The sequence below is a fragment of the Bos taurus genome, chromosome 3 (assembly GCF_002263795.3).
Source record: "Bos taurus isolate L1 Dominette 01449 registration number 42190680 breed Hereford chromosome 3, ARS-UCD2.0, whole genome shotgun sequence".
Lineage (NCBI taxonomy): Eukaryota > Metazoa > Chordata > Mammalia > Artiodactyla > Bovidae > Bos > Bos taurus.
In genome coordinates, this window is record NC_037330.1 from 41,480,761 (window position 1) to 41,495,400 (window position 14,640).

The following is a 14,640-nucleotide window of genomic DNA, read 5'->3' on the forward strand; positions in this document are numbered from 1 at the left end:
GTCTAAGGGACTTTCAAGAGTCTTCCCCAACACCACAGTTCAAAAGCAGCAATTGTTCCATGCTCATCTTTCTTTATAGTCCAACTCTCATGTCCATACATAACTACTGGAAAAACCATAGCCTTGACTAGACTAACCTTTGTTGGCAAAGTAATGTCTCTGCTTTTTAATATGCTGTTTAGGTTGGTCTGAAAAGCAGAGACATTACTTTGCCAACAAAGGTCCATCTAGTCAAAGCTATGGTTTTTCCAGTGGTCATGTATGGACGTGAGATTTGGACTGTGAAGAAAGCTGAGTGCCGAAGAATTGATGCTTTTGAACTGTGGTATTGGAGAAGACTCTTGAGAGTCCCTTGGACTGCAAGGAGATCCAACCAGTCCATTCTGAAGATCAGCCCTGGGATTTCTTTGGAAAGAATGATGCTAAAGCTGAAACTCCAGTACTTTGGCCACCTCATGTGAAGAGTTGACTCATTGGAAAAGACTCTGATGCTGGGAGGGATTGGGGGCAGGAGAAGAAGGGGATGACAGAGGATGAGATGACTGGATGGCATCACTGACTTGATGGACGTGAGTCTGAGTGAACTCCACGAGATGGTGATGGACAGGGAGGCCTGGCATGCTGCAATTCATGGGGTCGCAAAGAGTCAGACGCGACTGAGATACTGAACTGAACTAAATTTTTCTTCCAAGGAATAAGTGTCTTTTAATTCCATGGATGCTGTCACCATCTGCAGTGATTTTTGAGCCCCCCAAAATAAAGTCTCTCACTGTTTCCCCATCTATTTGCCATGGAGTGATGGGACCAGATGCCATGATCTTAGTTTTATGAATGTTGAGTTTTAAGCCAACTTTTTCACTCTCTTCTTTCACTTTCAAGAGGCTCTTTAGTTCTTCTTCACTTTCTGCAATAAGTATGGGGTCATCTGCATATCTGAGGTTATTGATCTTTCTCCCAGCAAGGCAGTCTTGATTCCAGCTTGTGATTCATCCAGCCCAGCATTTCACATGATGTACTCTGCATATAAGTCAAATAAGCAGGGTGACAATATACAGCCTTGACGTATGCTTTTCCCAATTTGGAACCAGTCTGTTGTTTCATGTCTAGTTCTAACTGTTGCTTCTTGACTTTCATACAGATTTCTCAGGAGGCAGTAAGGAGCTCTGGTATTCCCATCTCTTGAAGAATTTTCCATAGCTTTTTGTGATCCACATAGTCAAAGGCTTTGGCATCTGGAACTCTCTTGCTTTTTCAACGATCCAACGGATGTTGGCAATTTGATCTCTGGTTCCTCTGCTTTTTCTAAATCCAGCTTGAAATTCTGGAAGTTCATGGTTTACATACTGCTGAAGTCTGGCTTGGAGAATTTTGAGCATTACTTTGCTAGCCTGTGAGAGGAGTGCAATTGTGTGGTTGTTTGAGCATTCTTTATCATTGCCTTTCTTTGGGACTGGGATGAAAATACATTTTCCAGTCCTGTGGCCACTGCTGAATTTTCCAGATTTGCTGGCATACGAGTGCAGCACTTTCACAGCATCATCTTTTAGGATTTGGAATAGCTCAACTGGAATTCCATCACCTCCACTAGCTTTGTTCAACAAAACAAAAGTGAATTCTTCACTTCAAGTGTACTTTTTACATTAATATTACAACAACTGGTTTACTGAAAGGCTGTCACTTTGGGATTAAAACTTATGGTGGGCTGAGATCAAATTCCGAATGGTACTGGAAAGACAAAGACAATGGTACCAGAAAGATATACAGAGAAAAATCAAAGTACACAAAACACAAAGTTCTTAAGGATTTATAGGATCTTCCCTGGCCAGATTAGATACAAAACATTTTTATTTGAAACCAGAGGTAACACAGATTCACAGGCATATTTTGAAAATGCTTTTCATCTAACTTATAAACCTATTCACTGAAATCTCCCAGAGTTAAATGTTTGTAAATTTATATTGATTTACTAGATAATAGACATAAGTTACTTTCACACAGATAAGACCACTACCCTTATCAAGTGTTGTTAGACATAATAACTCCATGTTGTTAGACAAATATAACTCCATTGAACTTATCCTTTCAAGACTCTCACCTTCATTTTTTACAGAAAACAAAACATGGGAGATTAGTTGAATTTGCTTGTTTCTATGTTTGACCATTCATGGGTATGTTCTGAAGAAGAGTACAGTTAAATGTGGCTTAAAATGAGATAAATTTCTAGTATCTAAGAAGGCTGTGTTAATGAAAGAAGTGTTATTATATAGTTCAGTACCCAGGGCTGAATTTCTATAAATTTTATTTATCATCAACAGATATTTAGGGCACTCAATGCTACATATTTTTTTTTTCTCCAAATAGTTTTGGTCTGAAATAAACTCTACTTAACTTTCCTTGCCAGTGGAATTCAAAAAAGGAAAAGAAGAGGAACAGAAAGGATAGCATGTAAACAATCATATTTTGAGAAGCTAGAACCTATGAACCTATTTTGTCTTCCTGTTCACCTTATGCCCTCAGTATCTAGCACAGTCCTGGTACATAGTAAATTCTCAGTAAATGGTTGCTTAAAAATACTTATTTCACATTTAAATCATAACTATTTATTTCACCCTCTATCATACGTCAGAGGAAAATCCTACTGCTGCAAGAGGAAAGCAAAGTCATTTTTAGTTGAGGTTTAGAAGCTTTTAACCTCTGGTGTAATTTCTTTCTTAATTCCTGGTCTAAACAATATAAGGCTTAGCAGTATCTCTTTGCCATATAGATACAATACTGGGGTAGAGCCAAACGCTTCAGAAGCCAAGATACCCCAAACCACCAAAGTGTTATGTTTCTAGAAATGTTGATTCATAAGATTCATGGTGAGAATCTTAGTCCCAAAAAGCATTAAGCCCAGAAAACAACTTAACATCTAAAGTATGTATATGACTGAAGGAAATACGAGCTTTGCATCTTCTTGCTTTGTCCAAGCTATAGTTCAGTCTTCAGGCACTGGAGGCCCCCTACGGCAACCAGGTCAATTTTGCTGAGAAGACAGGTTAAAAACCCCAGTTTGGGGTTTAACTTTATGGTCTGTCCATCTAAAATGTTATATTAAACTTTGTAACTACAAAATCTCTATTCACTTTCAGTATCAAAACATCATCATAATTTATTATTGATTGTGTTACCATTTGGTCATTTCCTCTGGGTATAAAGTTTTGTGGGGGTGAACATTATCCTACTTTATGTTTCATATGTGGTACATTATATTGATCTATCTCCAGAACTAATTTAAAATGGCATCTGAGATTCTTTGTATCTACTTTTTTAATGATCATGTAATGTTATTTACCTTTGAAAGATATTTTTTAAGACCTTTTAATCTAATTATTCCTTCTATAGAGAAAGATATTCAATAGCCACATATTATTCCAAGGTCATAATCAGTTACTATTCTGAAACAAAAAACAATTCTACTGGAATCACATGATCAGTACCTTTTAGTACAGCTCCTGCAAATGTAGTAACCAATGTTATCACTTACTAGCTTATCTTAACACCTATATGAAGTGACTGATGAATGTTAAAATTCATAATATGGATTCTACCTTTTTAAGATAAAAAAACTGAAGAGAGAGAGATTGCATTATTAATTGTACAACAGAGCAAGAAGTTTAGAGAACACAATTTCACTCTAGTGCTTACAGTACTGAAATCAAATTAAAATGCAGAGGATTCACAGCTTCCAATTCTGGAGACTATTTGCATCTTCAATTTCCAACTACCTCCTAGACCTGCAAGGAAGCATGGCAAATAAAAATCTGGGAATGATTTTTCAATAGGCAGTATATAAATGTGACTTTTGCTTTTTTAATGTCCACTTTTAAGTTTTTGCAACTATATTAACTTTTTAAATTATAATTCAATATTGTACGTGTATGGCTAGAATGAAAAGCAACAGTCACCTCCCCTGCACCCACTGGCACTAACAAGTTAGAGGAAGAATTTCAAAATGGCAACCACCAGCATTGGCCTCAGCAAGGTGGCCTGAGATTGCAAAATTGCTCCCACGGGTGTCTCAGTCCACAGGTAGTATTCCAGTTGCTTTACCCATCTCCAGAAGATGCTTAAAGATCAGGAAGTGGATCCTCTTCATCTATGGTCCATGAACTTTTTAATCTGGTGCTTTGTTTTTCTCTTGTCAAGAGGCCCACCTCTGCCTCTTCTACCCATCTCAGTGCTGTCCCCTTTGTTGTGGAGGCTCTGTTGATTCAGCTTTCAGATCCCTTTCCAAGGGAATAATACTCCATTGGAAGTATTCCATATGTAGTTGCAGACTTGCTGTATCCATGGAAGAAGGTGAGTTCAGGATCTTCCTGCACTGACATTTTGAGTGCTCTTAGATGCTGAGTCCCTTACTTTTCTTCAAAGCAGAGCAGCTCCATCCTCAGCTCTTATCTGCTTTGCATAGACATGATTGCATCTCATTTAATCCTACACCTTTAATTAATTACCATTCTCCATCACTTTCTGCCTTCTAGAAATCTGTTAAAAATTTCTTCTCCTCTCAAGGCTTTGGTACCATTCTCTTTGCTTTGACCCCCACCCCCACATTTTACTTCTTTACCATCATTTTGATGAGATCTTGCAAAATAAAGGCAATAAAAGCACTATCATCCATGTCAGTTACTTTTCATATTTCACCTACATTTGATATTTATATTTTGTTCAATGAAATAATTTATTGTTCACACCTAAGGAGGAAGCCACATATTTTACTTGTGGTGTTTTCTTAGTAAAAGGGATGTCTTTCTATCTCAACGTACGTATACTTTAAATTTTCATGCACTTTTGTCATCTGTGCATTTACAAATATTTATGTAAGCCACCATTAAAGAGTATATAGCTTTCACTTATTGAGTGCATTCAGAGAATACATTCAACTTATACTCTTTCAGGATACATTTGGGGCTTACCACATGGTGCCATGGTAAAGAATCTGCCTGCAATGCAGGAGACCTGGGTTCATTCCCTTGGTCAGGAAGATCCCCTGGAGTAGAAGATGACAACCCACTCCAGTATTCTTGACAGGAAAATGTCATGGACAGAGGAGCCTGGCCGGCTATGGCCCATGGGGTTGCAAAGAGTTAGACACGAATAAGCACAACACAACCCAGGATATATTTACCTTTTTCTAGTTCAAACTGATACATTTTACTCACATACTGTTCATGAGTTTATACCAACTTGAGCTAATAGGTTTAACCAATGATCTTGCTATTCAATATAGATAATGCCACTTGACTTCTGATTGGCTCAGTTTATCCAGTCTTGGGAAATTATAAAGTAACTCATTTATATAAAATGTACAAAGATGCTATCACATCTAGTTTTCTAAAAAAAATAAGAGAGAGAAGAAATATCTTCAGCTTCAGTTCAGTTCAGTTCAGTCACTCAGTCATGTCCGACTCTTTGCAATCCCATGAATCGCAGCACGCCAGGCCTCCCTGTCCATCGCCAACTCCCGGAGTTCACTCAGACTCACGTCCATCAAGTCAGTGATGCCATCCAGCCATCTCATCCTCTGTCGTCCCCTTCTCTTCCTGCCCCCAATCCCTCCGAGCATCAGAGTTTTTTGCAGTGAGTCAACTCTTCACATGAGGTGGCCAAAGTACTGGAGTTTCAGCTTTAACATCATTCCTTCCAAAGATATCCCAGGGCAGATCTCCTTTAGAATGGACTGGTTGGACCTCCTTGCAGTCCAAGGGACTCTTAAGAATCTTCTCCAACACCACAGTTCAAAAGCATCAATTCTTCGGCACTCAGCTTTCTTTATAGTCCAACTCTCACATCCATACATGACCACAGGAAAAACCATAGCCTTGACTAGACAGATCTTTGTTGGCAAAGTAATGTCTCTGCTTTTCAATATGCAATCTAGGTTGGTCATAACTTTCTTTCCAAGGAATAAGCGTCTTTTAATTTCATGGCTGCCATCACCATCTGTAGTGATTTTGGAGCCCAAAAAAATAAAGTCTGACACTGTTTCCACTGTTTCCCCATCTATTTGTCATGAAGTGATGGGACCAGATGCCATGATCTTCGTTTTCTGAATGTTAAGCTTTAAGTCAACTTTTTCACTCTCTTCTTTCACTTTCATCAAGAGGCTTTTTAGTTCCTCTTCACTTTCTGCCATAAGGGTGGTGTCATCTGCATATCTGAGGTTATTGATATTTCTCCTGGCAATCTTGATTCCAGCCTGTGCTTCTTCCAGCCCAGCGTTTCTCACGATGTACTCTGCATATAAGTTAAATAAACAGGGTGACAATATACAGCCTTGACGTACTCCTTTTCCTATTTGGAACCAGTCTGTTGTTCCATGTCCACTTCTAACTGTTGCTTCCTGACCTGCATAACAAGTTTCTCAAGAGGCAGGTCAGGTGGTCTGGTATTCCCATCTCTTTCAGAATTTTCCACAGTTTATTGTGATCCACACAGTCAAAGACTTTGGCGTAGTCAATAAAGCAGAAATAGATGTTTTTCTGGAATTCTCTTGCTTTTTCGATGATCCAGCATATGTTGGCAATTTGGTCTGTGGTTCCTCTGCCTTTTCTAAAACCATCTTGAACATCTGGAAGTTCATAGTTCACATACTGCTGAAGCCTGGCTTGAAGAATTTTGAGCATTACTTGACTAGAGTGTGAGATGAGTGCAATTGTGTGGTAGTTTGAGCATTCTTTGGCATTGCCTTTCTTTGGGATTGAAATGAAAACTGACCTTTTCCAGTCCTGTGGCCACTGCTGAGTTTTCCAAATGTGCTGGCATATTGAGTGCAGCACTTTCACAGCATCATCTTTCAGGATTTGAAATAGCTCCACTAGAATTCCATCACCTCCACTAGCTTTGTCTGTAGTGATGCTTTCTAAGGCCCACTTGACTTCACATTCCAGGATGTCTGGCTCTAGGTCAGTGATGACACCATCATGATTATCTTGGTTATGAAGATCTTTTGTGTACAGTTCTTCTGTGTATTCCTGCCACCTCTTCTTAATATCTTCTGCTTCTGTTAGGTCCATACCATTTCTGTCCTTTATCGAGCCCATCTTTGCATGAAATGTTCCCTTGGTATCTCTAATTTTCTTGAAGAGATCTCTAGGCTTTCCCATTCTGTTGTTTTCCTCTATTTCTTTGCATTGATCACTGAAGAAGGCTTTCTTATCTCTTCTTGCTGTTCTTTAGAACTCTGCATTCAGATGCTTATATCTTTCCTTTTCTCCTTTGCTTTTCACTTCTCTTCTTTTCACAGCTATTTGTAAGGCCTCCCCAGACAGCCATTTAGCTTTTTTGCATTTCTTTTCCATGGGGATGGTCTTGATCCCTGTCTCTTGTACAATGTCATGAACCTCTGTCCATAGTTCATCAGGCACTCTATCTATCAGATCTAGGCCCTTAAATCTATTTCTCACTTCCACTGTATAATCATAAGGGATTTGATTTAGGTCATACCTGAATGGTCTAGTGGTTTTCCCTACTTTATCCAATTTAAGTCTGAATTTGGCAATAAGGAGTTCATGGTCTGAGCCACAGTCAGCTCCTGGTCTTGTTTTTTGACTGTATAGAGCTTCTCCATCTTTGGCTGCTAAGAATATAATCAATCTGATTTCGGTGTTGACCATCTGGTGATGTCTATGTGTAGAGTCTTCTCTTGTGTTGTTGGAAGAGGGTGTTTGCTATGACCAGTGCATTTTCCTGGCAAAACTCTATCAGTCTTTGCCCTGCTTCATTCCATATTCCAAGGCCAAATTTGCCTGTTACTCCAGGTGTTTCTTGACTTCCTACTTTTGCACTCCAGTCCCCTATAATGAAAAGGACATCTTTTTTGGGTGTTAGTTCTAAAAGGTCTTTAGGTCTTCATAGAACCGTTCAACTTCAGCTTCTTCAGTGTTACTGGTTGGGGCATAGACTTGGATTACTGTGATATTGAATGGTTTGCCTTGGAGATGAACAGAGATCATTCTGTCATTTTTGAGATTGCATCCAAGTACTGCATTTCAGACTTTTGTTGACCACGATGGCTACCTCATTTCTTCTAAGGGATTCCTGCCCGCAGTAGTAGACATAATGGTCATCTGAGTTAAATTCACCCATTCCAGTCCATTTTAGTTTGCTGATTCCTAGAATGTTGACGTTCACTCTTGCCATTTCCTGTTTGACTACTTCCAACTTGCCTTGATTTATGGACCTGACATTCCAGGTTCCTATGCAGTATTGCTCTTTACAGCATCTGACCTTGCTTCTATCACCAGTCACATCCACAACTGGGTATTGTTTTTGCTTTGGCTCCATCCCTTCATTCTTTCTGGAGTTATTTCTCCACTGATCTCCAGTAGCATATTGGACACCTACTCACCTGGGGAATTCCTCTTTCAATAGCCTATCATTTTGCCTTTTCATACTGTTCATGGGGTTCTCAAGGCAAGAATACTGAAGTGGTTTGCCATTGCCTTCTCCAGTGGACCACATTCTGTCAGACCTCTCCACCATATCCCACCCATCTTGGGTTGCCTCACGGGCATGGCTTAGTTTCATTGAGTTAGACAAGGCTGTGGTCCTAGTGTGATTAGATTGACTAGTTTTCTGTGAGTATGGTTTCAGTGTGTCTACCTTGATGCCCTCTTGCAACACCTACCGTCTTACTTGGGTTTCTCTTACCTTGGTCGTGGGGTATCTCTTCATGGCTGCTCCAGCAAAGCGCAGCCGCTGCTCCTTACCTTGGATGAGAGGTATCTCCTCACCGCCCCCCTCCTGACCTTGAACGTGGAATAGCTCCTCTGGGCCCTCCTGCGCCTGCGCAGCCACTGCTCCTTGGGTGTGGGGTTGCTCGCCTGGGCCGCCGTCCCTGGCCTCGGGCGGTGGGTAGCTCCTCTTGGCTGCTCCTGCGCTTAGACTTTATAAAAAGCTGGAGATTACTTACTGTGTAGTTATCAATAAAGTAATAGAACAAAATATAATGTTAGCATTTATCATCTTTCTAGCTGCATGCTTAGTATTCTGCCAGTTATAAATTATTCTTATGATTAACATACATAGAGAAAAATTAGCCAGGATAAGCCCAAAGCTACAATTAGTTTTGCCCTTTATTTGTTTTGGGGATCTGTTCTTTTCTTTCCAAACACACAGGAACCAACAGCTACTAAGGAGAATTTTATCAATTCTAAGGACAGGCAGAGGTGGATAAGCAGCATGGGCCATTTAGAACAATTTTTTAAGTGGAAAAAAAAGAACAGAAAGGAAAAAGTGGTATAAATGAATAGGAAATATTTTTTGTTTAGACCAAAGTCAACATTGATAGACACTCAGAATGTGTATGATAAATTACTTTTAAATTTTGCTGTTAAAAAAAAAAATTTACAAAATGCCTGGGTTCCTTTTTCATTTAGACTTTGGCACTTATGATGTCTAAGCTCTTCCTAAGATTTTATTCATAACTAGAGTGATAAAAACTATAATTTTTCAGCAGTCATTATTTTGTATCATTTATTATATCAATTTATACTCTGTATCTTTCATTGCATGGGACTACAGGGTCTGAGGGCTTGAGTTTTGAGGGATTTTTTTTTTTTTTTCCCCTTATACTAAAGCTTAGGGCTGCTCTACCAGACCTAAAGGCATTTTACCCTTTAAAACTTTACCTCATTCAGGCAGACTGTGATTACAGTGTTATTATTATATTCTATAAAAATAACTTTCACAGGAGCTGCTCATTTACCAGTAGAAACTGAAAATCAGCTTATAGAATTCTTTCTGGCTTATAAAAGTAGTCCAAAGTCTCAAAGCATGAAGAGAGAGGGTGAGGTGAGGGGAAGCTGAGCTGAAGATCAGGTAAACAGGTCCATGGATAGTTTAACTTTTCTGACTACTTAGAAACAGCAGCTGGATTGGTAAAGTGACTTTCTTCATTTATTTCTGTCCAGATTATAGAAATAATTTCTCATTTTAAAACTCCACACTTTGGATTTACAGCACTGAAAAAGCCACTACTTATGATTCAAATTATAGTTAAATCTTAGCACCCAACATGAATGATCATTTATTTAGAATAAATGATATTAATTCTCTTTGTTTTGTTTTAGGATTCGTTTCTTTGCTGTTGGTGTAAATATGTGTGTAGGAATCACTGGCCATTTTCACCCAACATGTTTATATTACTCTATTTTCAGCCTGTGGCAAACTGATGAAAATCACAGGCCCAATTACAGTCAAGACATCTGGAACCCGATTTGGTGCTTGGATGACAGATCCGCTAGCATCTGAGAAAAATAACAGAGTATGTTGCTTCCTCAAATACCTTTGCTTAGAATTATGTTTTATTAAATTTTATGTCTACTAGATTATTCACTTGTTTTCAAGGACATCAATTTCTACTTGGAAAGTACTATACTTACTGTTTGCAAATATTTTCAGTTTGATAATATTAACATATCTACAGATATATGTTAAACTTACTTTAGTAAAATGTTCTATCCTATAATTTATCAGTATAGTGAGCCTAATTTTTACTGGTTTTAAACCTGTTTTATGCTTTTAAAGAGCTAATTATAAGTGGACAAAATTCTCCGTATACTCCTATAATTTGCTCCTTAGTGTAAAAAAAAAAAAACAAAAACACTAAATAAGTAAAAATCTCAAGAGTTAACCAATTCACTAAACAAGCCACATATTCCTAGAATCTAGGGGTAATTTTAAAGAAAACATTGCTGAAACTTTACGGGTATTTGGCAATATCCATATTAAGAAAATCAATATATTAGAAACATACCGTGGTTCTATTAATGTTCTATTACTGAACTCAGTATACATTAGGATTCTCAAGAGTCATATCCAAACAAATTATATCCAATTAAGTTTAGTAGCTTAATTAGTAAAATTATTTCATTAAAAGGTGCTTGTACCTATAGGATGATCCAATGAACAATTATTACTAGAAGGTTCTGTGGTGTCCATAAAGGGAAAATAAGTTGAATGTACAAAAGTAGACCATACATTTTTCAGAGCAAGGGGTGGAATAAATAAATTTTCCAAATGTGATGATTTTTGCAATTATCACTAATCAAGTTGATCAGGTAAATGAACAAAGTGATGTGTTTTGCATTGATATATGATTCACTCAGTGATAAGCACCAAATGATCAAAAATTTTAAAAACAATAAAAAAAGAAAGGACAAAAAACCAAATCAATTTCAAGGCAGTACATTGTTCCTTTTCATATAGGCCATGCCACTGTTTTTTGTCAAAGTCTGCAGTACTATCACACTGCAGCAGTAAGTAGAAAGAGAACATTCCAGAGCCTGAGAATAACAATAGTAATATGTCCTGATTCTTAGTATCTTTATTTTGGAATTCTCAAAAACGTATATAATTTAATTATTCCATTTTCCCCCTTTTTTCCAGGTTTGGTACATGGACAGTTATACCAACAATAAAATTGTCCGTGAGTACAAATCAATTGCTGACTTTGTCAGTGGGGCTGAATCAAGAACATACAACCTCCCTTTCAAATGGGCAGGAACTAACCATGTTGTCTACAATGGCTCACTCTATTTTAACAAGTATCAGAGTAACATCATCATCAAATACAGCTTTGATTTGGGGAGAGTGCTTGCCCAACGAAGCCTGGAATATGCTGGTTTTCACAACGTTTATCCTTACACATGGGGTGGGTTCTCTGACATCGACTTAATGGCTGATGAAATCGGGCTGTGGGCTGTGTATGCAACTAACCAGAATGCAGGCAATATTGTCATCAGCCAACTTAACCAAGATACACTGGAGGTGATGAAGAGCTGGAACACTGGCTATCCCAAGAGAAGTGCAGGGGAATCCTTCATGATCTGTGGGACACTGTATGTCACCAACTCCCACTTAACTGGAGCCAAGGTGTATTATTCCTATTCCACCAAAACCTCCACATATGAGTACACGGACATTCCCTTTCATAACCAATACTTTCACATATCCATGCTTGACTACAATGCAAGAGATAGAGCTCTGTATGCCTGGAACAATGGTCACCAGGTCCTGTTCAATGTCACCCTTTTCCACATCATTAAGACTGAGGATGACACATAAGCAAATGTAATTTGTTGTCATCAATCTAAACAGTGTCATTTGTGATCAACTCTATAGGACCCCTTCTGTTTTCTCTTTATTATAACTTTCATCATTTCTCCAAAGCATTATTTTATTATAAAGTTGGTGTTTCAAAAAACATCTGAACTTGTATAAATTAACCTGTTGGAAACACATCTTAACTTCTTAATTTACAAGGCCTATCATGTCCTTGTCATGAAAAGCACTAAAAGAGCTTAAGTGGCTAAAGTCATACTTTTACAAAAGATTAATGATCTGCCTTATATTAGAGTCAGAGATTAATGGTGGCTTAAATGCATGAATGTCTTTTTTTTTTTTAATCTGTCATTTTTTACTGTGTTTTGCTCCACATCAGAAAATATTTTGGTAGGAATTAGGGGGAAAAACACTTTCCCCTCATTTATTTCTAAAACAGATTTAAAGATCTTATTTATATGAGAAAATAATATTAATCATTTTGCTGTTATACAATTCTCTGATGCGGTGCTGTACAGTCATTTTTAAATCTCTTGCTAACACTTTATTGGCAATACGTATTTCTACCATTGTAACCACCATTGTGCAATTGTATCTCTTCACTTCTGTGAAAGTAAGTAATATTTTTTTATAAAATACACTGAAGTTTAATCTCAGTAATCATTATGGGTCACTTTTCGAGAGTGGTCAAGAAAGAAGTATCTTCTCAACATACTCCTTTACATAAGCATTATAAGCTAAAAAGAAAATCAAGCCAGATCTCTTACATAGATTCTTTATTTTACCCCAAGTTTATTGGATCACTGACATGGAATCCTAAAACTGATTCAGTAAGGATGAGCTACTCTGTTCACTCCACTGGAAGCAACCCATATAGTTGCTTGCAAAGATGCAGCATGGTCACAACTGGACTGGACTCTACTCATTTATTACACATTCAAATTTTGTTCTTATATAATTAAGTATATCAATGTTTTAACTTAAATTTTACATACAACTGGCAATAATTAACTCCTTATATCAGGATTCTAAAAATACATGAAGCACATATGAAAACTCTTAAGATTAAATTTTTGTAATGTCATCTAGACTTATAAATTCTGAAGAGCTGTTGGCAAGATTTGTATAAAAGAAAATTGTGGGAAAACTTGGGAGTTGCCCAAGTGGTTTAAATGTTTAAATAATCAATTCAGAACACAAGATGAGAAGACAACCCCTTGTTACCCTGATTCATTGTGTGCAGAAGTGGTGTAATAAAAAAAACAGAGCTTTAATAATATCTTATGTTAATCACACCAAAAACATATAATCAATATATATGAAACATGTCATGGTTTTTGGATGTACTTTCTTCATACTTAAGGCAGTTTTATGGAAACCAGTGTGGGTTGGTTTTACAATTTAAAAAGTATATTCTATAATAAACAATATATAACTTAAATTGTTGTAAATGTTTAGTTTCACATATACATAATATCATCATTTCCTTTGTAAAGTAAGGATATAATAAATCAGATAAGGCATTGTATAAAGAAATAATTCTTAAAGAGTAATTCACTTCAAATGTCACAAGTAAAATATCATTCTCAAATATCTTACCATCAACATTTTAGGATGAAAAACTCAATCTTGAAATTGTTAAAATTTAACAATTTTTTTTAACCTACAAAAAGATATTAGCATGATTTAATGACCATTCTGTGTTCTTTTGCAATGCTGTCTTCTCTTTGAAACACTTACATATGTTCTCCTCTGCTTTTGAGAGTTAGAAAATTTAGGGGACTCCGTTGTCATTGTACACACACTACAAAACTATTAAGCCAATATTTTGTACATCAAGAGTTTGTATGAAGAAAGTCAATTTCAGAAATGAATGAATTTTTAGTAGATGGCCTCTAGTGGATATCTGGGTCTCCATTACTTTCAAGGAAATAATGTAATATGATACAATGTAAATTCAAAACCTGGATGTTCACAGCTTTTTTGTGAGATGTACGGCTTGTAAAGCACTTTATTGTTTTCTATGGAAGAGTTCATCACCATATCCAATTATAGTGTATGTGCTGCTAGAGCAAGCACAGATTTTACTACTGTCACTGCAGTGGGGGTAATATAGGTTTAAAAGTGTGATTTGCATTAAACACTTAGTTTAAAAGTGTTTTCTTAATAAATTATCAGTTTGTGCCTGAAATAAATAAGAACTTATTCTAATCACTGTTTTTTTTTTTTTTAAATGTCCAACAAATGAATTTTATGAGGGAAACATTGACTGTTTAAAATCATACTTGTTATTCAATCAGTAAAGAAATCCAAGCTCAGAAAGTTTTAATTCTAAGTGAACTGTTTAACTGGTATTTTTCTGAATTAACCAGATCATTAACAAACTTCTATGTCATTTAAATAATAATATGATCATGGTCTGACTGTGTTTGTGTGACGTTTGTTTTTGTGGAACTTGAATCATAATACTTACTACTTGCACATGCACTTATATCTATGCATTCAGAAAATGCCAGTGTGTCAGAGCATTAC

At 37.0% G+C, this 14,640-nt stretch overlaps 1 protein-coding gene across 4 annotated transcripts in view; it reads left to right on the forward strand.

Annotated features, from left to right (window-relative positions):
- OLFM3 (olfactomedin 3) overlaps positions 1–14,532 on the forward strand; it is a 223,584-nt gene extending 209,052 nt beyond the window's left edge. For 3 of the 4 annotated variants that reach the window (XM_024989589.2, XM_059884759.1, XM_005204150.5), the window contains 2 exons: positions 10,203–10,309; positions 11,434–14,532. In XM_024989589.2, coding sequence (XP_024845357.1) covers positions 10,203–10,309; positions 11,434–12,111 — 785 coding nt within the window. In that variant the 3' untranslated portion in view covers positions 12,112–14,532. 4 annotated transcript variants of the gene reach the window in all.
- The last annotated feature ends 108 nt before the right edge of the window (positions 14,533–14,640 follow it).